Source organism: Pan troglodytes, chromosome 1, assembly GCF_028858775.2.
Source record: "Pan troglodytes isolate AG18354 chromosome 1, NHGRI_mPanTro3-v2.0_pri, whole genome shotgun sequence".
In the NCBI taxonomy this organism is placed as follows: domain Eukaryota; kingdom Metazoa; phylum Chordata; class Mammalia; order Primates; family Hominidae; genus Pan; species Pan troglodytes.
In genome coordinates this window covers 87,405,519-87,430,125 of record NC_072398.2, presented here as the reverse complement: position 1 = coordinate 87,430,125, position 24,607 = coordinate 87,405,519, and the positions used below count along the sequence as shown (strand labels likewise).

The 24,607-nt window shown below is 41.8% G+C and overlaps 1 protein-coding gene across 6 annotated transcripts; it reads left to right on the top strand.

The window, feature by feature from the left end:
* Positions 1–12,889: 12,889 nt before the first annotated feature.
* FCRLA (Fc receptor like A) lies at positions 12,890–20,487 on the top strand. Of its 6 annotated transcripts, none has more exons than XM_001174100.5 (6): positions 13,093–13,481; positions 16,611–16,628; positions 16,896–17,048; positions 17,344–17,610; positions 18,070–18,354; positions 19,220–20,487. In XM_001174100.5, the coding sequence occupies exons 1-6, from the start codon at positions 13,352–13,354 to the stop codon at positions 19,513–19,515; spliced, it is 1,149 nt and encodes a 382-aa protein (XP_001174100.2). In that variant the 5' UTR covers positions 13,093–13,351; the 3' UTR covers positions 19,516–20,487. The 6 variants fall into 6 exon arrangements, with proteins under 6 accessions (XP_063652132.1, XP_513948.1, XP_001174100.2 ...); XM_063796047.1 differs by having other exon boundaries at positions 13,317–13,481; positions 16,614–16,628; XM_513948.6 differs by lacking the exon at positions 16,611–16,628 and having other exon boundaries at positions 12,901–13,481.
* The last annotated feature ends 4,120 nt before the right edge of the window (positions 20,488–24,607 follow it).

Sequence of the window (24,607 nt, the reverse complement as noted above, 5' to 3'; positions counted from 1 at the left end):
AGACACCTCATACAGGAGAGCTCTGGCTGGCATGAGGCTGGTGAGCCTCTGGGATGAAGCTTCCAGAGGAAGGAGCAGGCAGCAATCTTTGCTGTTCTGCAGCCTCCACTGGTGATACCCAGGTGAACAGGGTCTGGAGTGGACCTCCAGCAAACTGCAGAAGAGGGGCCTATTAGAAGAAAAACTAACAAACAGAAAGCAACAACATCAACATCAACGTAAAGGAACCCCACACCAAAACCCCATCCAAAGGTCATCAGCCTCAAGGATCAAAGGTAGAAAAATCCATGAAGATGAGGAAAAACCAATGCAAAAACACTGAAAACTCCAAAAACCAGAATGCCTCTTCTCCAAATGATCACAACTCCTCTCTAGCAAGGGCACAAAACTGGACGGAGAATGAGAATGACGAATTGACAGAAGTAGGCTTCAGAAGGTGGGTAATAACAAACTCCTCTGAGCTAAAGGAGCATGTTCTAACCTAATGCAGGGAAGCTAAGAACCTTGATAAAAGGTTACAGGAACTACTAACTAGAATAACCAGTTTAGAGAGGAACATAAATGACCTGATGGAGCTGAAAAACACAGCATGAGAACTTCGTGAAGCATACACAAGTATCAGTAGCCAAATTGATCAAGTGGAAGAAAGGATAACAGAGATTGAAGATCAACTTACTGAAATAAGGCGTGAAGAAAATATTAGAGAAAAAAGAATGAAAAGGAATGAACAAAGCCTCCAAGAAATACGGGACTATGTGAACAGACCAAACCTATAATTGATTGGTGTACCTGAAAGTGACGGGGAGAATGGAACCAAGTTGGAAAACACACTTTAGGATATTATTCTGGAGAACTTCCCCAACCTAGCAAGACAGGCCAACATTCAACTTCAGGACATACAGAGAACACCACTAAGATACTCCTCAAGAAGAGCAACCCCAAGACACATAATCTTCAGATTCTCCAAGGTCAAAATGAAGGAAAAAATTTTAAGGGCAGCCAATGAGAAAGGTCAGGTTATCTATAAAGGGAAGCCCCTCAGACTAGCAGCAGATCTCTCTTCAGAAACCCTACAAGCTAGAAGAGAGTGGGGGCCAACATTCAACATTCTTAAAAAAAGAACTTTCAACCCAGAATTTCATATCCAGCCAAACTAAACTTCATGAATGGAGAAATAAAATCCTTTCCAGACAAGCAAATGCGGAGGGATTTTGCCACCACCAGGCCTGCCTTCCAACAGCTCCTGAAGGAAGCATTAAATATGGAAAGGAAAAGCTGGTACCAGCCACTGCAAAAACACACCAAAATATAAAGACCAATGACACTATGAAGAAACTGCATCAACTAATGTGCAAAATAACCAGCTAGCAGCATGATGACAGGATCAAATTCACACATAACAATATTAACCTTAAATGTAAATGGGCTAAATGCCCCAATTAAAAGACATAGGCTGGCAAATTGGATACAGAGTCAAGACCCATTGGTGTGCTGTATTCGGGAGACCCATCTCACGTGCAAAGACACACATGGGCTCAAAATAAAGGGATGGAGGAATATTTACCAAGCAAATGGAAAACAAAAAACAAAACAAAAACAAACAAAACTGGGGTTGCAATCCTAGTCTCTGATAAAACAGACTTTAAACCAACAAAGATCAAAAAAGACAAAGAAGGGCATTACATAAAGGTAAAGGGATCAATGCCACAAGAAGAGCTAACTATACTAAATATATATGCATCCAATACAGAAGCACCCAGATTCATAAAACAAGTTCTTAGAGACATACAAAGAGACTTAGACTCCCACACAATAATAGTGGGAGACTTTAACACCCCACTGTCAATATTAGACAGATCAATGAGACAGAAAATTAACAAGGATATTCAGGACTTGAACTCAACTCTAGACCGAGTGAACCTAATAGACATCTACAGAACTCTCCACCCCAAATCAACTGAATATACGTTCTTCTTAGCATCACATAGCACGTATTCTAAAATTTAATACATAATTGGAAGAAAACCACTCCTCAGCAAATGCAAAAGAACAGAAAGCATAACAAACAGTCTCTCAGACCACAGTGCAATCAAGTAAGAACTCAGGTTTAAGAAACTCACTCAAAACTGCAAAACTACATGGAAATTGAACAACCTGCTCCTGAATGACTACTGAGTAAATAATCAAATTATGACAGAAATAAAGAAGTTCTTTGAAACCAATGAGAACAAAGAGACAGCATACCAGAATCTCTGGAACAAAGCTAAAGCAGTGTGTAGAGGGAAATTTATAGCACTAAATGCCCACAACAGAAAGCTGGAAAGATCTAAAATCACCACCCTAACATCACAATTAAAAGAACTGGAGAAGCAAGAGCAAACAAATTCAAAAACTAGCAGAAGACAATAAATAACTAAGATCAGTGCAGAACTGAAAGATATAAGAGACATGAAAAACCCTTCAAAAAATCAGTGAATCCAGGAGCTGGTTTTTTGAAAAGATTAACAAAATACGTGGACCACTAGCTAGACTAATAAAGAAGAAGAGAGAGGGGAATCAAATAGACATGCAAAAAAATGATAAAAGGAATATCACCACTGATCCCACAGAAATACAAACTACCATCAGAGAATACTACAAACACTTCTACACAAATAAACTAGAAATTCTAGAAGAAATGAATAAATTGCTGGACACATACACCCTCCCAAGACTAAACCAGGAAGAAGTTGAATCCCTGAATAGACCAATAACAAGTTCCGAAATTGACGCAGTAGTTAATAACCTACCAACCAAAAAAAGCCCAGGACCAGACAGATTCACAGCTGAATTCTACCAGAGGTATAAAGAGGCTGGTACCATTCTTTCTGAAACTATTCCAAATAATAGATAAAGAGGGACTCATCTCTAACTCATTTTATGAGGCCAGCATCATCCTGATACCAAAACCTCGCAGATACACAACTAAAAAAGAAAATGTCAGGCCAATATCCCTGATGGACACCGATGAGAAAATCCTCAATAAAATACTGGCAAACCGAATCCAGCAGCACATCAAAAAGCTTATCCACCATGGTCAAGTTGGCTTCATCCCTGGGATGTAAGGCTTGTTCAACATACACAAATCAATAAAGGTAATCCATCACATAAACAGAACCAATGACAAAAACCACATGATTATCTCAATAGATGCAGAGAAGGCCTTCGATAAAATTCAACATCCCTTCATGCTAAAAACTCTCAATAAACTAGGTATTGATGGAACATATCTCAAAATAATCAGAGCTATTTATGACAAACCCATAGCCAATATCATACCGAATGGGCAAAAGCTGGAAGCATTCCCTTTGAAAACCGGCACAAGACAAGGATGCCCTCTCTCATCACTCCTATTCAACATAGTATTGGAAGTTCTGGCCCAGGCAATCAGGCAAGAGAAAGAAATAAAGGGTATTCAAATAAGAAGAGAAGAAGTCAAATTGTCTCTGTTTGTAGATGACATGATTGTATATTTAGAAAACCCCATTGTCTCAGCCCCAAAACTCCTTAAGGTGATAAGCAACTTCAGCAAAGTCTCAGGATACAAAATCAATGTGCAAAAATCACAAGCATTCCTATACACCACCAACAGACAGAGAGCCAAATCATGAGTGAACTCCCATTCACAATTGCTACAAAGAGAATAAAATACCAAGGAATACAACTTACAAGGGACATGAAGGACCTCTTCAAGGAAAACTACAAACCACTACTCAAGGAAATAAGAGAGTACACAAACAAATGGAAAAACATTCCATGCTCATGGATAGGAAGAATCAATATCATGAAAATGGCCATACTGTCCAGAGTAATTTATAGATTCGATGCTATTCCCACAAAACTACCATTGACTTTCTTTGCAGACTTAGAAAAAACTACTTTAAATTTCGTGTGGAACCAAAAAACAGCCCGTATAGCCAAGACAATCCTAAGCAAAAAGAACAAAGCTGGAGGCATCACGCTACCTGACTTCAAGCAAAACTACAAGGCTACAGTAACCAAAACGCATGATACTGGTACCAAAATAGATATGTAGACCAATGGAACAGAACAGAGACCTTAGAAATAATGCCACACATCTACAACCATCTGATCTTTGACAGACCTGACAAAAACAAACAATGGGCAAAGGATTCCCTATTTAATAAATGGTGCTGGGAAAACTGGCTAGCCATATGCAGAAAACAGAAACTGGACCCCTTCCTTACACCTTATACAAAAATTAACTCAAGATAGATTAAAGACTTAAATGTAAAAATCTAAAACCATAAAAACCCTAGAAGAAAACCTAGGCAATGCCATTCAGGACATAGGCATGGGCAAAGACTTCATGACTAAAACACCAAAAGCAATGGCAACAAAAGCCAAAATTGACAAATGGGATCTAATCAAACTAAAGAGCTTCTGCACAACAAAAGAAACTATCACCAGAGTGAACAGGCAACCTACAGAATGGGAGAAAAGTTTTGCAAGCTACCCATCTGACAAAGGTCTAGTATCCAGAATCTACAAAGAACTTAAACAAATTTACAAGAAAAAAACAATCAAAAAGTGGGCGAAGGTTATGAACAGACACTTCTCAAAAGAAGACATTTATGGGGCCAACAAACATATTTTAAAAAGCTCATCATCACTGGTCATTAGAGACATGCAAACCAAAACCACAATGAGATACCATCTCACACCAGTTAGAATGGTGATTATTAAGAAGTCAGGAAGCAACAGATAGAGAAACAGGAGCGCTTTTACACTGTTGGTGGGGGTGTAAATTAGTTAAACCATTGTGGAAGAAGACAGTGTGGTGATTCCTCAATGATCTAGAACCAGAAATACCATTTGACCCAGCAATCTCATTACTGGGTATATACCCAAAGGATTATAAATCATTCTACTATAAAGACACCTGCACACATATGTTTATTGCAGCACTATTTACAATAGCAAAGATTTGGAACCCACCCAAATGCCCATCAATGATAGACTGGAGAAAGAAAATGTGGGACATATAAACCATGGGATACTATGCAGCCATAAAAAAGGATGAGTTCACATCCTTTACAGGGAAATGGATGAAGCTGGAAACCATCATTCTCAGCAAACTAAGACAGGAACAGAAAACCAAACACCACATGTTGTCATTCATAAGTGGGAGTTGAACAATGAGAACACATGGACACAGGGAGGGTAATATCACACACCAGGGTCTGTCAGGGGGTAGGGGTAAGGGGAAGAAGAGCATTAGAACAAATACCTAATGTATGTGGGACTTAAAACCTAGATAATGGGTTGATAGGGGCAGCAAACCACCATGGCACTTGTATACCTATGTAACAAACCTGCACTTTCTGCACATGTATCCCAGAACTTAAAGTAAAATAAAAATAAAAAAAAAAGAAATTGAATTTATTATCAAAACTTTCCTGCAAAGAAAACTTAAGGTCCAGATGGTTTTACTGCCAAATTCTAACAAACATTTAAGGAATAAATAATACCAATTCTATACCAAGTCTTCCAGAAAATTAGGGAGAAAAGAACACTTCGCAACTCAGACATCCAGGCAAAGGCATGACAAGAAACCAAACCTAGGCTGGTCCAAGTGCAGTGGTGTTTACAACTAATTGATCATCACCATTAACAGATTTCTTTGTTCCTTCTCCACTCCCACAGCTCCATTTTAATAGCCTTTAAATAAAAAGTATTTTAAAAAATAAAGAAGAAGCCAAGCGCGGTGGCTCACGCTTGTAATCCCAGCACTTTGGAAGGCCAAGGCGGGCCTATCACTTGAGGTCTAGAGTTTAGAGACCTCGCCAACATGGTGAAACCCCATCTCTTCTAAAAATACAAAAATTAGCCGGGCGTGGTGGCAGGCACCTATAATCCCAGCTACTGGGGAGGCCAAGGCAGAAGAATCGTTTGAACTTGGGAAACAGAGGTTGCAGTGAGCCGAGATGGCACCACTGCACTCCAGCCTGGGTGACAGAGCGAGACTCTGTGTCAAAAATAAATAAATAGAATAGAATAAAAATAATAAAAAATAAGAAACAAAGCCTAGAGACCAATATCTCTTATGAACATAGATGCAAAAAGTTTTACCAAATTTTAGCAAACAAATTCAATATTATATAAAAGGATAATACATGTTGACCAATACAAATTTGGACCAATTCAAAATCAATGAATGTAATTTACCATATTAACAGATTTAAAAAGAAAAAAAAACCATCATTTCAATAGATGCATAAAAGCATTTGATAAAGTTCAATACCCATTCATGATAAAACAAACAAACAAAAATACTCAGAAACTCTCAGTAAACTAGGAATAGATGGAAACTTCATTAACCTTATAGGGGACATACACAAAAAACTACATCTAACATCATACTTAAGTGAAAGACTGCATGCTTTCTCCCTAAGACTGAAAACAAGGCAAAGAAGTCTGCTCTCACTGCTCTTATGAGCATAGTTCTGAAAGTTTTAGCCACTGTAATAAGGCAATAAAAGAAAATTTAAAAGCATACAGATCAGAAAGGAAGAAGTAAAACTGTCCCTACTTACAGGTGATATGATGGTCTATATAGAAAATTCCAAGTAATCTATTTTGAAAAACTCCTATAACTAATAAGTGAGTTCAGCAAGATTACAAAGTCAATATACAAAACTCAGTTCTATTTCTGTATACCAACAATGAACAATCAGAAATGCATTTTAAAAATATCATTTATAGTAGCATCAAGAATATAGAATACTTAGGGGATATATTTGACAAAAGATGTACAAGACCTATATGCTGAAAACTGCTGAAAGAAATTAAGGAAGACTTAAATAAATGAAGAGAAATGTTGTTTTCATGGATCAGAAGATTTGGTATTGTTATGGTGTGAATTCTTTCCAAACTGATCTATAGAATCAAGGTAATCCTAGTCAACGTCCCAGCAGGCTTAAAAAAGTTGACATGCTGATTTTCTTTCTTTCTTTATTTTTATTTTTTTTGAGATGGAGTCTTGCTCTGTTGCCCAGGCTGGAGTGCCGTGGCATAATCTCAGCTCACTGCAACGTCCATCTCCTGGGTTCAAGCAGTTCTCCTGCCTCAGCCTCCCAAGTAGTTGGGATTACAGGTGTACGCCACCATATCCGGCTAATTTTTGTATTTTAGTAGAGACAGGATTTTACTATGTTGGTTAGGCTGGTCTTGAACTCCTGACCTCAAGTGATCCACCCACCTCAGCCTCCCAAAGTGCTGGGATTACAGGCGTGAGCCACCACGCCCGGCCATGACATGCTGATTTTAAAATTTTATGGAAATACAAACGTATTTATATGAAAATTAAAAATTCATATGGAATCGATTTTTTAAATTCTGAAAAAGAAAAACAAAGTTGAGGAAGAACGTCCAGAAATAGGATCAAATATATATGACCAATTGATTTTTGATAAAGATGCTAAGGCAATTCAATGAGGGAAGTATAATCTTTTCAACAAATCGGTGCTGGAACAATTGGTAGCCATATGTAAAAATTAAACCTCAACCCTTAACTCACATCATATATGAAAATTTACCTGAAATGAATCATATATTTAAATGTAAGAGCTAGACCTGTAGAAAATGGTAGGAAATCTTAGTAACCTTAGCTTTGGGAGAGATTTATTAAATAGGAAACAAAAATCATGATCTGTTAAAGAAGAAATTGATTAATTGGACTTCATAAAAATGTAAAATGTGGCCGAGTGCAGTGGCTCATGCTTGTAATCCCAGCACTTTGGGAGGCTGAAGCAAGAGGGCCACTTGAGCCCAGGAGCTCAAGACTAGCCTGGGTAACATAGTGAGATTCTGTCTCTAAAAAAAAAAAAAAAAAAAAAAAAAAACAGGTGTAATTGTGTATATCTGTGGTCCCAGCTACTCAGGAGGCTGAGGTGGGAGGATCACTTGAGCCCAGGAGGTTGAAGTGGCAGTGAGCCATGATCATGCCACTGCACTCCACCTTGGGAAACAGAGCAAGACCCCGTCACACACACACACTCACACAAAGATTGTTTTTTAAAAGATAATGATAAGAAAATGACAACACAAGTCACAGATTGAGAGAAAATATTTGCAGAACATCTATCTAACAAAGGACACATATCTAGAATTTTTTTTAAAAAAACCTCAACTCAATCAGAAAACAACCCAGTTTTTAAACACTGGCAAAAGATTTGAATTGATTCTACCCCAAAATATATATGCAGTTAGTAAATAAATACATGAAAAAATAAACATCCTTATTCATTAGAGAAATGCAAATTAAAACCAGTGAGCTATAGGAAACACCAGTTAGAATTGCTAAAAGTAAAAAGACTGACCATACCAAGCATCATTGATGCTGTCTAGCAACGGGAGCTCTCATACACTGCTGGTGGGATTGTAAAATGGTTCGACCATTGTAATGGTTAACTATGTGTCAACATGACTGGATTAAGAGACGCTCAGACTGCTGGTAAAACACTATGTCTGGCTGTGTATGTGAGAATGTTTACGGAAGAGGGCCGGGCGCAGTGGCTCACGCCTGTGATCCCGGCACTTTGGGAGGCCAAGGCAGATGGATCACCTGAGGTCAGCAGTTCGAGACCAGCCTGGCCAACATGGCGAAACCCTGTCTCTACTGAAAAGTACAAAAATTAGCCAGGCTTGGTGGCGGGCGCCTTCAATCCCAGCTACTTGGGTGGCTGAAGCAGGAGAATTGCTTGAACCCAGGAGGTGGAAGTTGCAGTGAGCCGAGATCATGGCTTTGCACTCCAGCCTGGGTGACAGAGTGAGACTCTGTCTGAAAAAAAAAAAAAAAAAAAAAAAGGAATATTTATGGAAGAGATTAGCATTTGAATTGAAAGCGTGAATAAAGATCTGTCCTCACAAATGTATGTGGGCATGATCCCACCACTCAGGGCCTGAATAAAACAAAAAGATGGAGATAGGGCAAATTTGATCTCTCTGATTGAGCTGGGACATTAACTGCCCTCAGACACCAGCCCTCTTGGTTCTGAGTCTTCAGACTTGGACTGAGACTTATTGACTCCACTGATTGTCAGGCCTTTGGACTTGAACTGAATTATACCATTGGTTTTGTTGGTTCTCCAGCTTGTTGGTAGCAGAGGGTGGGATTTGTCTGCCTCTAAAATTGCCTGAGTCAATTCTTGTGTTTCTTTGTATGCATATATTAATTCTGTTTCTCTGAAGAGCCCTGGCTAATACAACCAATTTGGAAAACAGCTTGGCATTTTCTTAAAAAATTAAATATTTTTAATTTTTAAAGAAAAATTAAATTACCTACGTAAAATTTAAAAACCTACCTAAAAATACACCTACACCTATATGATCCAGCCAGTCCACTGCTAGGTACCCAAGATAAATGAAAGCCTGTGTCCATACAACTTGTACGTGAAAGTTTATAGTACCTTTATTTGTAGTAGCCGTAACTGGAAGCATCCCAAATATCAAACAATAGGTGAATGGGTAAACAAAGTGTGGTACAGTCATGTAGTGGAATATTACTCTGCAATAAAATGGAAAGAACTGTTGATAGACACAACAACATGGACTAATCTGAAAATAATTATACTGAATGAAAGAAGACAGACAAAAAGAGCACATGCTGTGTGATTTCATCTATGTAAAATCTCAGTAAACTATAGAAAACTTATCATGACACAAAACAGATTAGTGGTTGCCTGGAGAAGGTGGATAGAGAGGAAGGGATTACAAAAGTGCACAAGTAAATTTTCAGGAGTAATTCATCTGCTTATTATCTTGATTGTGGTCATGTTTTCATAGGTACACACTTTTGTTAAAATTCATCAAATTGTACAATTTAAAGATGTGCATTTAGCGTATGTCATTATTTCTCAATAAAGTGATTTTACAAACACATAAAATGAAAAGACAAGCCATAAATTGAAAAATATTTGTAACAAATATGACTGACAAAAAATTTATGTTTAGGACATATACAAACTCTTAAAAGTCAATAAGAAAATTCCATTCATATATGTACCTTAGAGAAACTCTTATAATAACAAATTATGTACATGAATAGATGCATGGTTTTTGACAGCAAAAACCTGAAAATAACTCACATGTCCGTTGTCAATAGAATAATTTGTGACATGATCACATGATGAAATACTTCACAGCAATACAATTAGTTAACTATAGCTACACAGAACATCAGGTTGTATTTCAGTTGAGTTAAACGAAAGCAAGTTGGCTGGGCATGGTGGCTCACCCCTGTAATCCCAGCACTTTGGGAGGCCGAGGCGGGTGGATCATGAGGTCAGGAGTTCGAGAGCAGCCTGGCCAATATGGTGAAACCCCGTCTCTACTAAAAATACAAAAATTAGCCGGGCGTGGTGGCACACGCCTGTAGTCCCAGATACTCAGCTACTCGGGAGGCTGAGGCAGAAGAGTCGCTTAAACCCGGGAGGTGGAGGTTTCAGTGAGCTGAGATCAAGCATACTGCACTCACTCAACAGAGTGAGACTCCATCTCAAAAAAAAAAAAAAAATAGGGAAAGTCTTAGAATGATAAATACAGTACAATTCCACTTACTAAAAGTTCAAAAATACAAAATGATTACTACATAAAATAAAGAGAGTGATAAATATAAGGTAAAGATTGTGGTTGATGATGGTGGGGAGGGAAGACAGTGTAATCAGACAGGGATCTATGCAGTACTTCAAGGATAACAGTACTAGTCTGTTCCTTCAACCATATAAGGTTTCAAAAGTATACACTGCATTATTTTTTACACCTTCACATTTTTAATAAATATTTTTATCTACTCAATTAAAAATAAAGAAGAGATAAGCATTAGTCCACTAGTGACAAGCCAGGAATGGCAAAGGAGGGCATCCACCACCTAATTGGTCTTGGGATGGGATGAGAGCTGGGATTTGTCCCATCTCCCCCTGAGTATTCTGAGGTGATCCTGATGGAGGAACTTACTCAATAAACCGAATCTCAGTCTCCATGAACACACAGCAGACCCAATGTTGCTTTTTCCTCGCAGTGAATCACATCTATTCTAAATAGTTCATTGATTAAGCTTCAAGCGAGTAAATTTTCCCAGCAGCTTAATGGAAATTTCAGTGTAAAGAACTTGATAGCTTCACCCCAAATCTTCAGAAGGCCCCTTGCCTTCCATATTGACAGTGGGGTCCTGCAAGGATTGCTGCAGATGGTATAGGGGAGGGTCTCTATCCAGGTAAGATGCTATGGTAAGGACAGTAAAGGAGAAAGGGTGACATAAGAAGAGAAAGATATCGTGATTTGTTTAGAAGCCCCTTAGCCTCTGCCTAACCCTGAGGGTCTATGTTTTATGTAGTTTTAGGAGTGGCGATGCATCTAAACACATTTTATTTGTTTAATTCGTACGCCTGTAATCCAGCACTTTGGGAGGCCGAGGTGGGCAGATCACGAGGTCAGAAGATCAAGACCATCCTGGCTAACAGGGTGAAACCCCATCTCTACTAAAAATTCAAAAAATTAGCCGGGCGTGATGGCACGCGCCTGTAGTCTCAGCTACTCGGGAGGCTGAGGCAGGAGAATGGCTTGAACCCTGGAGGGGAAGGTTGCAGTGAGCCAAGATCGCGCTACTGCACTCAAGCCTGGGCAACAGAGACTCCATCTCAAAAAAATAAAAATTATTAAGGCTAGCTAGGCTTTTCTTCCTCTTCTGAGGCTTCACATTACATCAGCTGCAAGGCTTACTGCCTCACTGCCTTCCCCAGCACCCATATTCAACCACCCCTGGACTCCCTGGGGCCACCTGCACAAAAGCGTATGCCTCTCGATAATGGAAATTTTATTCTAAATGCTTATTTTAGACTCAGAAAGATCCACTCTCTTATGCCCGTGTGGTTGATATGTCTGCTCTGACCTGTGGTTTTTGCACAGTTGAAGGGTCATACTGTCCCTCTCTCTGCCTTCAAGGAGGACCAAACTACCTTCCCCCATTTCTTTCTCTCTCTCTTTTTTTTTTTTTTTTGTGAGATGGAGTCTCACTCTGTCACCCACACTAGAGTGCAGTGGTGCAATCTTGGCTCACTGCAACTTCTGCCTCCTGGGTTCAAATGATACTCATGCCTCAGCCTCTGAAGTAACTGGGACTACAGCCATGCACCACCATGCCCATCTAATTTTTTTTTTTTTTTTCAGTAGAGATGGGGTTTCACCATACTGGCCAGGCTGGTCTTGAACTCCTGACCTCCAGTCCAGTGATCCGCCCACCCTGGCTTCCCAAAGTGCTGGGATTACAGAGGCATGAGCCACAGTGCCTGGCCTACCTTACCCCATTTCTGATGGCTCATTTCATCTCCAAATAACCTACTGGAGGCCTGGTGGGTGTTATGATGACAGAAAGGGGAGGAATGTGGCCACTGTGAAAAGACACATGGCCCCTACCATTAAGGAGGCCTCAAACAAATAGCAAACATTCAGAGGCAGGGACAATGGTTCCCAGAAGGCCATCTGGAACCGAAGGGAGAGGCTGTAGCCTCTATATTGCTCCTATTCCTGAGTCTCCTCAGGTTTCTCAAGATATCGGATGCCTCCTGTCTCTAATTTCCTCAGGATCAGTGGCCTGAGCTTTGGCTATGAGCCTAAGCCCTGAGCTGACTGCTGGATCCTCTGGGAATAGATTTTCTTTTTCCTCTACTCTTTCCCAGTGGACTCTCCCTGACTTGTACTCATATTTCCACTGAGACTGAGCAGACTTAGTCATGCTCCAGAAATAGAGAGCTGACACGAGTCTAGAGAAATTTGCATGCAAATTTGTGTGGGCTTTGGATAGTCAGAGCCTACTAGAGACTAATCTGATATCTAACTTGGTGCCATGACTAATCTTCCTTCTCTGTCTCGCTACCTTCTAGTCACTAGAAACATATAAGTGTTGGAATGGGCAGGACATTTGAATTCTCATCATTGATTCTCCAGTGATTTTCTATTGGCCTTCAAACAACATCCCACCTTCTGTCCCCAGTTGCATCACCAGTGAAAAGGGTGGTTGTTGCACTGACCTTTCCCAGAGTGTACATGAAGGCCAGCTGGCTATCAGACAATGACATGCTTTGACAGACCCCTGAGCTCTGTGAGTAAATTCTTGAACAGCTGAGAGTGCTACCATTTTGTCACAGCCCTAAGGGTGCAGATGATGCTGAAAGCGTGTTGGCCAAATCTGAACGATGAAAGCCAATTACAAACTAGAAAATGAAAACAGACCCCAGATGCAAGGAGATGAGACAGTTAGATTTACTTCCTCTTTTCTAATCTGAGAGGTTTCATGTTGAAGAATATCAGTGTTGGGGTTGCAGGAGACCTAAACACAGTCACCATGAAGCTGGGCTGTGTCCTCATGGCCTGGGCCCTCTACCTTTCCCTTGGTGTGCTCTGGGTGGCCCAGATGCTACTGGGTAAGTAAAATATTTGAATATTGGTGTGGGAATGGAGCTTTGCTTAACTTTGGAGAAAGGACCAGAAGGAAAGAAACATGGACTAATTCTGGCCCTCCAAAGAAGCAGTATTCAGGTGGAATAAGAAGGGTAGGTATAAGAAAGTTTGGTGTACAGGATTGAATTACTTTCTGAATATAAAAATCTTCCATCCTGAAAGTCCCCTCTGATCATGATGCCCTCTCTAGCTCTAATCTCAACTTTTCTTTCACTTATGAGACAAGTTTTCTTAAAAGAATAGTTTGCACTTGCTATCTCCACTTCCTCACTTCTCACACACTCCTCAATGCTTGCAGCCTGGCTTCCACTGGAATCGGTTTTGTCTAGGGCACAACGATCTCTATATTGACTGGGTTATGGCATGCTTTTCAGTTCATATCCTGCTGGATTTCTCTGCTGCACTGGGCTCTGTTGATCACTTACTCCTTCTTGCATTCTCTACTACCCTGGCTTCCATGGCACCATTTTCTCCTCGTACTACATGGACTTCTCTTGATCCCTTAATAGCTTCTCTTCTCTTCCCCTTAAACACTAGTGTTCTCTATAGTTATAGCCTTGCCTCTGTACTCCTCTTTCTTTACACAATCTCCTTCATGAGCTTATTTGTCTATTTAATTTTTGCCACTATAACTCTGTATTTAAGAGTCCCAAATCATATCCCCAACCCTAACCATGCTTTTGAGCTTCACATTCAAATATCAAGCTTCATACCAGACATATTTACCTACATATCTCACAAGTGTCTCTGCACCATGTGACTAGAGTTGAACTTATCTGTCCTTTTGGCCCCTGCCTCATCTAATTCATTTTCCACTTTCTGATCTCAGCTAATGACACCAGCATCTACCCTTACAAGGCCATAAACCTCAGAAACAACCCAGACTCTTCCGTCTTTTTCATTCTCTAAATCTGATCAATCATTAGGTTTGGCCAATTTTACCTTCTAAATTGTTCATAGAAGCAGTCCCTTGCCTGGATCATCACTAATGTCTTAGGACAAGCCCTCATCCTCTATGACTTGGGCTATTCCAGTAAATTCCTAACTAATCTCCTTGTCCAAACCTTGTGTTCTTGAAATGAATTCTGTACCCTGCAGACAGAGTAATTTCTAAAACTCAAGTTTACCAGCCCAAATTCTTTATCATGGCACAAAAGGCCAAGCAGCCTCTACTTTTACCCTCTCAGCCTTGTAACTTATGCTCTAATAAATCTCAATCAGTTCATATTTACATACTCACACACCAGACTCTTGCCTGTCTCTAAGGCTTTGCTTATACCACTATCTCCACCTGAAATGAGCTCTTTCCATGGCACCCTACTCTCCTTCTCCTTGCAAATGTATAGGTACCCCTAAAGACTCAGCTTAAATGGTATCTTTTCCAGGTAGCTTTTCTTGAATGCTTCTTTCTGCTCCAATGGTTGCTTGCGATACATTTTTCTTATTATAATATTTTCCTACTTATGCTGAAATAATATTTTCATCTACCTGTGTCTTCCACTAAATTGAGAGCTATTTGTGGGTAGTGACAATGTTTTTTTGTTTTTGTCTTGTGATAAGAACTGCAGACTTGGAATCAGATACTCCAGTTTCAAGCCCCTCTTCTATTTACCAGCTCTATGTCACTTTAGAAAATCACTTTTTCTATTTCTGGTTCAGTTTTCTCATTTGTAGAATGAAAATAATAATACCTACCACCTAAGGTTTATTGAGTGAGTTCCCAGTAACCCAACAAGATTTTATTTTATTTTATTTTATGTTTTGAGACAGGGTCTCGCTCTGCCACCCAGGCTGGAGTGCAGTGGTGCAATCACTGCTCACTGCAACCTTGACCTCTTGGGCTTACGCAATCGTCCTATCTCAGCCTCCCAAGTAGCTGGGACCACAGGCAAGTGCCACCAGGCCTGGCCAATTTTTTAAAAAATTATTTGTTGAGACAGGGTCTCTCTATGTTCCCCAGGCTGGTCTCGAACTCCGGGGCTCAAGGGATCCTCCCACCTCAACCTCCCAAAGTGCTGTGATTATAAGCATGAGCCACCGCGCCTGGATAAGATTTTATTTTTAAAAAGAAAAAATGGAGAGGAGGCAGAGCACAGTTGAGTGACAGTGGAGGAACTGAAAAGAGGTAGCATTACAGTGAAGAGAGCGGAGAAAGGATGGAAAGAAAACACCTGGTACTGATGTGATGAGAATTAGGAAGTAGGGAGGGGTCTTGGTAAGGGACATGACAAAATCAAAGAAGAACGCTGGGCTATTGGGAGTGGAAGAGAATAAAGGCAAGTGGGGCACGAAATGACAGTCAGATGGAGTGAAGAAGTATGCACATGTGAATGGCCATGAGGCTGGAGGAGGGGGAGAATAGTTAGGGAGATAAAGAGCAGTCCCAGAGAAGGGAGAAATGTCACTTCCCTTGCCTGGGTCTACCATTAAGGTAAGAGATAGGTTGAGGAAATGTGGTGAGAAGTGGATAACTCTAAATTTCAATCTGGAGCAAAGAATTGTTCCACAGTTACTAATATGGACTGGGAGGAGGGGAAAAAAGACAGAGAAAGCTCTGTGCCACTGCCAGGGAAAATTCAAGTGGCAGAGGACATTAAAGTAAAGATGGCTGAAAAGTGAAGACCTGCAAGGGGGAGGAAGAAAGGAGGAGAGACACTGCTGGGTACTGAAAGCTCTTTGCTAGATAACATATTCAAGGCTGAGGAGCCAAGTGAAGTTTGGGAAAATCAGAATATGAAAGAAAGTCCCCGAGGAAGGTCTGAGGGCTGAAGTAGACCATATTTGCACAGTGAAGTAAAAAGAACATTGATTTTGGACTCAGACACACCTGCCTTTCCCGCTCCATTGCTTAGTCTCTTTTTAAGCTTTGGGTATGTTAATTTGGTTTTCTAAGTGTGTTTCTTTAAGATTATAAAATGAGGATAAAGTCACATACCTGGAAAGTTTGTGAGGATGAAGTTAGATACTGCACACAAGTGCTAGCAGGGTCTGGCACCCAGTGAACATTAGAATCTGATGTCTCCCTTTCATTCCTGTCCTATGCCTCCCTGCTTCGAGTTACCATTGTCTTTGCTCCTGGTTTCCCGTACCAGCAGCTGGATGTCATGCCGGTGAGTTTCACCATTCTTTCATTCTCTCCCCTCCCTCTTCTCCAAACCACAGTGCATTTGCTGAGAGCACCTGGACGCCAGTGAATCAAGGTCAAAACTATCCCCCTGAGACACTCACAGGGGTCTTTCCGAAAAAAAAAAAGGTTTTGGTGTCTTACTAGTCTCATTCTAAAAAGGATGATTATCCTGGGAGATGGAGGAACCCTGTCCTCTTTCTCCAAGTTGCATCATCATTTTCTGGTTCTCCCTGGGCCATGCCCTCTTCAGCTGCCAGTTTTGAGACGCTGCAGTGTGAGGGACCTGTCTGCACCGAGGAGAGCAGCTGCCACACGGAGGATGACTTGACTGATGCAAGGGAAGCTGGCTTCCAGGTCAAGGCCTACACTTTCAGTGAACCCTTCCACCTGATTGTGTCCTATGGTGAGGTCCTGGGAAGGCCTAAGCAGTGCCCCAAACCCCTTCTTTCAGCCTCAGAGCCCACCCAGGAAAGTGTCCCTAGGAAACTGGCCATGGGATGAGGTCCTTCCTTCCCAGTCTTCAGCCCACAGCAACCAGGGTACTCTAAGTCCTAGGCCCTAGGGAAGTTGTCCCATACTCCCAACCAGGGGTGAGAGTTTACCTGGACCCTCAGAGAAAGTTTAGGGGAGTAGGCATGCTTGGGGGTGGCCCCCAAGGGAGGCCCTGGGTGACACTCAGCTCTTTCTCTGGACCATAGACTGGCTGATCCTCCAAGGTCCAGCCAAGCCAGTTTTTGAAGGGGACCTGCTGGTTCTGCGCTGCCAGGCCTGGCAAGACTGGCCACTGACTCAGGTGACCTTCTACCGAGATGGCTCAGCTCTGGGTCCCCCCGGGCCTAACAGGGAATTCTCCATCGCTGTGGTACAAAAGGCAGACAGCGGGCACTACCACTGCAGTGGCATCTTCCAGAGCCCTGGTCCTGGGATCCCAGAAACAGCATCTGTTGTGGCTATCACAGTCCAAGGTGAGAGCTAGAAGCAGCATTGTCATGGCAGGGGAGGGTAAGGAGAGACTGGGAGCCCAAATTGTCTTTCTTTAGCCTGGAGGTAGCAAGATCATCAACAGACTATGGAGCAGGTTGCTGGCAAATGCCCAAGTTGGGCTTCGAAAGGGACGAGACCTCAGCCTTTTGAAGTCATCCAGCCCCACTCAGAGTCCAGCATAGTTCCTATCACCCAGATCTATGCTTCTTAGTGCTCACTGATTGGGTGTCTGGACAACTATCAGATTTGCCCATCTGTGGATCTTTCCTAGTCCTGTCTACTTACAGAAAGAACTTGACAGATTCAAATGGAATCTAAGAGAGCCCATTCCTGCTGGAAACAGGGGAAAGGAAGTATGACTCCCCAAGTCTCTTCACCTGCATGTGTCTACCTGTATATAAGATGGCTGAGCTCTTCTTTCTTGCCTATCTTTTTCCCAGAACTGTTTCCAGCGCCAATTCTCAGAGCTGTACCCTCAGCTGAACCCCAAGCAGGAGGCCCCATGACCCTGAGTTGTCAGACAAAGTTGCCCCTGCAGAGGTCAGCTGCCCGCCTCCTCTTCTCCTTCTACAAGGATGGAAGGATAGTGCAAAGCAGGGGGCTCTCCTCAGAATTCCAGATCCCCACAGCTTCAGAAGATCACTCCGGGTCATACCGGTGTGAGGCAGCCACTGAGGACAACCAAGTTTGGAAACAGAGCCCCCAGCTAGAGATCAGAGTGCAGGGTGAGTTCGTATCAGAGTGCAGGTTGTCTGTTTGGCATGCGTGTGAGTGAAAAGGAGGGATAGGATGAATTGACCTGTGAGCTGGGGTTCAGTGTGAGCAGGTTAAGAAGGACACAGAGGAGGCAGGAACAATGGGCCAGAATCCCTGATGATGAGAGACAGCACAAATAGAGAACTTCTCCCTCAGACTGTGGTGCACACCTCACCAGACCAAGAGCTGAGCCAGCTCCACACCTGCTGCCCCACAAGCCTTAGCATCCCCCCTAACATGCTCTCTGGGCATTTATAGGAATTTAATATCTGGAATGAAGATGGGATAGTCTGAAGTCTATGTTCAATTCTGGGAGCCACTGTTAAGAGGTTGCACTTGACCTGAAACACTCCCAGAAGAGGTGTCCAGGGTCATAAGGGGGCTTAAAGTCGTGTCATATGAAAAATAATGGAAGGGGCTGGAGATGCTATCCTGAAGAGGAGGTGACTCAGAGGCCAGCAGAGGTGTCCTCAAAAAGCTGAAGGCTGGCATTAGCACAAGGAATTGGACTAATGTGTTATATAATAAAGAGGCTGACCTAGAACCAGTTACCACATTCATGCTTCAGGGAATTAGATTCAGCCTTGATAGAGAAAGAATTGGCTAATAGTTATAGCTGTCCAGTGGTGAAGCCTCACTGCTGAATAATTTCAAACAGAAGTGGCCAAGCTTCAGATTAAAATTTGGACCAGGAGGGACACTAGAGTCCTCAAGTCCCTGCTGCCATTGGGCCCCACAGCCACTTTCAGAGAACAAGAAAGATTGGCCAGGGATGGGAGGGAAGGGCCAGAGTCAGACTTCACTCTTGTATGTGCCTCCTGCCCCATAATCCAGGTGCCTCCAGCTCTGCTGCACCTCCCACATTGAATCCAGCTCCTCAGAAATCAGCTGCTCCAGGAACTGCTCCTGAGGAGGCCCCTGGGCCTCTGCCTCCGCCGCCAACCCCATCTTCTGAGGATCCAGGCTTTTCTTCTCCTCTGGGGATGCCAGATCCTCATCTGTATCACCAGATGGGCCTTCTTCTCAAACACATGCAGGATGTGAGAGTCCTCCTCGGTCACCTGCTCATGGAGTTGAGGGAATTATCTGGCCACCGGAAGCCTGGGACCACAAAGGCTACTGCTGAATAGAAGTAAACAGTTCATCCATGATCTCACTTAACCACCCCAATAAATCTGATTCTTTATTTTCTCTTCCTGTCCTGCACATATGCATAAGTACTTTTACAAGTTGTCCCAGTGTTTTGTTAGAATAATGTAGTTAGGTGAGTGTAAATAAATTTATATAAAGTGAGAATTGGAGTTTAGCTATAATTGTGTATTCTCTCTTAACACAACAGAATTCTGCTCTCTAGATCAGGAATTTCTATCTGTTATATCGACCAGAATTTTGTGATTTAAAGAGAACTAATGGAAGTGGATTGAATACAGCAGTCTCAATTGGGGGCAATTTTGCCCCCCAGAGGACATTGGGCAATGTTTGGAGACATTTTGGTCATTATACTTGGGGGGTTGGGGGATGGTGGGATGTGTGTGCTACTGGCATCCAGTAAATAGAAGCCAGGGATGCTGCTAAACATCCTATAATGCATAGGGCAGTACCCCACAACGAAAAATAATCTGGCCCAAAATGTCAGTTGTACTGAGTTTGAGAAACCCCAGCCTAATGAAACCCTAGGTGTTGGGCTCTGGAATGGGACTTTGTCCCTTCTAATTATTATCTCTTTCCAGCCTCATTCAGCTATTCTTATTGACATACCAGTCTTTAGCTGGTGCTATGGTCTGTTCTTTAGTTCTAGTTTGTATCCCCTCAAAAGCCATTATGTTGAAATCCTAATCCCCTAGGTGATGGCATTAAGAAGTGGGCCTTTGGGAAGTGATTAGATCAGGAGTGCAGAGCCCTCATGATTAGGATTAGTGCCCTTATTTAAAAAGGCCCCAGAGAGCTAACTCACCCTTCCACCATATGAGGACATGGCAAGAAGATGACATATATGAGAACCAAAAAACAGCTCTCGCCAAACACCGACTCTGTTGTTGCCTTGATCTTGAACTTCCAGCCTCCAGAACTATGAGAAATAAAATTCTGTTGTTTGTAAGCTATTCAGTTTGTGTATTTTGTTATAGTAGCCCAAATGGACTAGGCAGTTGGCCTCTGCCACAGGCTGAGTTTATGATATGTTAAAAATACTCATAAAACAGTGTCTTTGTCTATAGAGGGCTTACACTGTGGGATAGAAGGGAATAGTACCCCATCCTATAACACAATTAAAGCAGGGTATATAAAAATTTCCCACAGGATCCTACTGGGCTCAGAAATAAGTGACCGAGTATAATGTTGCCAGAGTTGCAGATATTTGTTTTTAATTCATCTGTCTCTGAAATCTTTCTCTTTAATAACACATAATGACTCTGTTTTAGTCTCATATTAATACTTTTTTCTATGCTTGGACTTCTATTGTACATTCTCAGCCAATGAGAGCTGGCCTGGCAGGCTCTATAATAACCTTAACTCAATCAGTTAGCACATCATTTTATCATGACCTCAGCCAGTGGCTGTTCTACCATGTTATTCTGAATTACATGGTGTGATTTTCTCCACTGTGGCCTTTCTTTGTGCCATTTATTCTGTGCAGTTTTGACCCAAAATGATTTACAAGAGACATGCACATGATCATTCTAGACATACCACAAAGAAACAAAGACATAGAATCATGCCGATGGTAAAATGAGAGTTTTATGGTAGTTCTTGCCACCTTCGAGGGAAAAAAAAAAGATCAGGAGGCATGTGGGAATTGGTAGAAGTCTGTAAACAACACTACAGCCTGAGAGGACTGATTTACAATTGTGTGAATGGGAGTTGCAAGAATGACCAGAACTGTCATGACTTTGATGGACTTGAAAAAATGGAAGCTCAGTTGCCAATGTACCAAGGTGGATGTGTCTCCAAAGATACTATGTTATAACCACTTAACATGGAGTTGATTTCAGCTAATGCTCGCATTTGCATGAATGCATCCTGCAAGCTCCTGCTAAATGGGGAATTCATTTACAGATAGTAGAAGCTATCAGAGATCTGGGAAAGAAAAGATGGATGCAGCTGTGTATCTCTGCACCTCTATCACCACACTGCATTTTAATTTTTTATTACTCATGTTTGTTCACCAGAGGGTGAGGTCTTTGAGAATACTCCTGAGCTCTTTGTTCCATGTTGTGTCATTGATGTCAAGTATAATGAGGCATATGTAAGTTCTCAGTAAATTTTGTTTAGTTGAATCGAGTTGGGCCAGCAAAATAAGGGAAAACATCTTGAAGAGGATGGGAATGAAGCTGGACCTTAAAGGATGAATGTCATGTCTGGCATCAGCTAAATCTCCAGACTCTATCCAGGGGACCCAGCCTCAGTCAAGGACTTAGAAACTTCAGGGAGAGGATCTATCAACAGGGATGAGGAAGGCAAGAACAGAGCTAAAAGAATGAGAGAGAGAGATAGGGAGAGCAAGCATTTACCTGTCTCTTTCTGTCTAGCCTGGGGAGGTTGGAGAGGGAGTAGGGAAGAGGAATCGTTACAATGGATCTGGTTTATGGCTTGTGCCATTTAGGATTCTGTAATTGACAGAGGTCCCAATGCAGCTATGCTCAACATTGTCTCTGAAATAAACATTAGATAGCAAGCACATGAAAGGAAAACTGTTCTCCGCTCACAATACCTCTGACATCAAACATATGGATTCCCATACCAAGTTTTTATCTGCTTCTCAGTGGAAACCAACTAGATGTTCTACAGTTTATCGATTCTGGCTCCAACTACCCAGAGTTAGCACAGACCCCATAGGTTAAGGGGTCAGTCCCACATGACTGCTCTCACTTCAAAAGCCAATTGCAAATCCCAGGCTTCTGGTACTTGACACCGACCAGCTATAAGTCAGAGGTTCTCACAACTCCTTGGGTTCAATAATTTGCTAGAATGGCTCACAAAACTTGGGAAAACAGTTTACTTAACAGCCAATGACGATATACATAGGGCAAGGTATGTGGGAAGAGGTGCAGAGTTTGCACGCTCTCTGGGTGTGCCACCCTCCAGCTTCTCCGTGTGTTCACTGATCTGGAAGCCCTTAGAACTCCACCATTTAGGGTTTTTAATGAAGGCTTCATTACACAGGCATGATTGATTAAATCCTTGGCAATTTGTGATTCACTCAAACTCCAGCCCTTTTCTCCTCCAGGAGGTCAAGGTGAGTTTTCCACACCAAGCAATTCTCTAATTCTCAGCAGAAACCAATTAGATGTTGTGCAATTTACCAATTCTTACTCTAACTACCCAGAGTTAGCACAGACCCCTGAAAGTTCCAACCCTTTAATTGCAGGGTTCAGAGTCACCTTATTAGCATAAACTCAGGTATGATTGAAGGGGCTAATTATACATAACAAGAAATACTCATCTCATCCCTATCACTCAGGAAATCCCCAGAATTTTGGTAGCTCTCTGCCAAAGAGCTACCCAAAGGGGCAGAGAAAAGTACATATTTCTTATTGTGTTACACACGTCCATTATCTTGTAAGTTGAATAGTGCATCTGCATACTCTATAACCCAGAATTCCATGCCTAGGTGGATGTGCCCAAGAGAAAATTTAGCATATGCACACCAGAAGACAGGTGTGATAATGTTTATAGTAACAAAGCTTGTAAAAGCAAAATTTAGTACTGAAATGCCTTTCTTTTATTGAAAATAAGTCAGTGCAGATGTCCACCAACAGGAAAATGAGTAAATTACCATGTTAATTTGTTTCAAACCATATTAAACGCCAAACTCTATATAAATAGGATGTTGTACTACCAGCTATGCACTTGGAAGTGGGGATGATGATGAACAAGACAGGAACTCAGGGAATAGATCGCTCACTGGGGACTGGAGTGTTCAGGTACATCTCATGAAGAAGATAATACATGGGTGGGGCCTTGAAAAACATGACAGATCTACAGAACAGGAGAAGAGAGGAAAGGACGTTCCAGAGTGGGATGATGTAAGCAAGGGCATAAAGGGGAAAATTGGCATGCAGATGTCAGGGAAAAAGAAGGCAAATCCTTTGAAACAGAGTTCAGTGGAAGGAAATAATAATGGAGAAGTAAATAGACTACAGAGGCTCTTAAATGTGCTATAGAGGCTCTTTAAATGTCCATAAGAAAATTGATCGAATTCTGTAGGTAAATTTTGAGTAAAGGAGGAACTCGTGAAAAGTGATGTTTAGGATGATTATTCTGGTACTCTGGTATAAGGTGAATGGGGCGACTAGAAGAGAGGTTGAGGGAGGTGGATTTGAAGGCTGTTGTTCTCATCCAGCCTTCTGAGACAAGGGCCTTGGCTAGGGACAGGAGGAATAGAGAGTAATGATCTGAGAGGTGTTAACAGGTCTGGGTGATCAGATATGGAGTAGCATTGCACCTCCCAAACACAAAGGTCTCTGTACCCAGCCCAGTAGCCCAAGGTAGAAAAACTTGGTTCAGTTACAACTTAGAAGAGACTAGGGAAGGGACAAAATGACCTGCTAGAATCATAGGAGGAAGTTTAAGGAGGGTGTGTTGGGATAGGCCTCACCCTAGTCCTGTCTTCTTAAAAGTTTTCTTCCCTCTTGGTATCAACCTTCTCCCTTCCCACTGGACAAGAGGAGATGTGGAGAAATACAAAGAGTTACAGCACAGCCTTCCTGCCAGAGTTCCTTCAGACAGGCACTGTTAGTTTTCATTAACTATGTGTGAATTTCTCATAAAGCTAAAGACATTCAATGTAAAGAAATACTCTGCTCTCTATTCTGAAATTGTCCTTTGCACTCCTTTGGTATCGAAATGCCTTCCTTTTGCTGAAAAGTTTACATTAAAGAATATAATTTTATGCCGGGCACGGTGGCTCATGCCTGTAATCCCAACACTTTGGGAGGCTGAGGCGCGCAGATCACCTGAGGTCTGGAGTTCGAGACTAGCCTGACCAACATGGAGAAACCCTGTTTCTACTAAAAATACAAAACTAGCTAGGCATGGTGGCGCATGCCTGTAATCCCAGCTACTCGGGAGGCTGAGGCAGGAGAATTGCTTGAATCCAGGAGGCAGAGGTTGTGGTGAGCTGAGATTGCACCATTGCACTCCAGCCTGGGCAAGAAGAGTGAAACTCCGTCTAAAAAAAAAAAAAAAAAGAATAGCAATAGCAATTTAAAAAAATATATTATT

Coding starts and splice junctions, on each gene's coding strand:
- FCRLA (XM_001174100.5), top strand. CDS start 13,352: ATGTTGAAGAATATCAGTGTTGGGGTTGCAGGAGACCTAAACACAGTC. Junction 17,049..17,343: donor CCACCTGATTGTGTCCTATG/GTGAGGTCCTGG, acceptor TCTGGACCATAG/ACTGGCTGATCCTCCAAGGT. Junction 18,355..19,219: donor GCTAGAGATCAGAGTGCAGG/GTGAGTTCGTAT, acceptor CCCATAATCCAG/GTGCCTCCAGCTCTGCTGCA.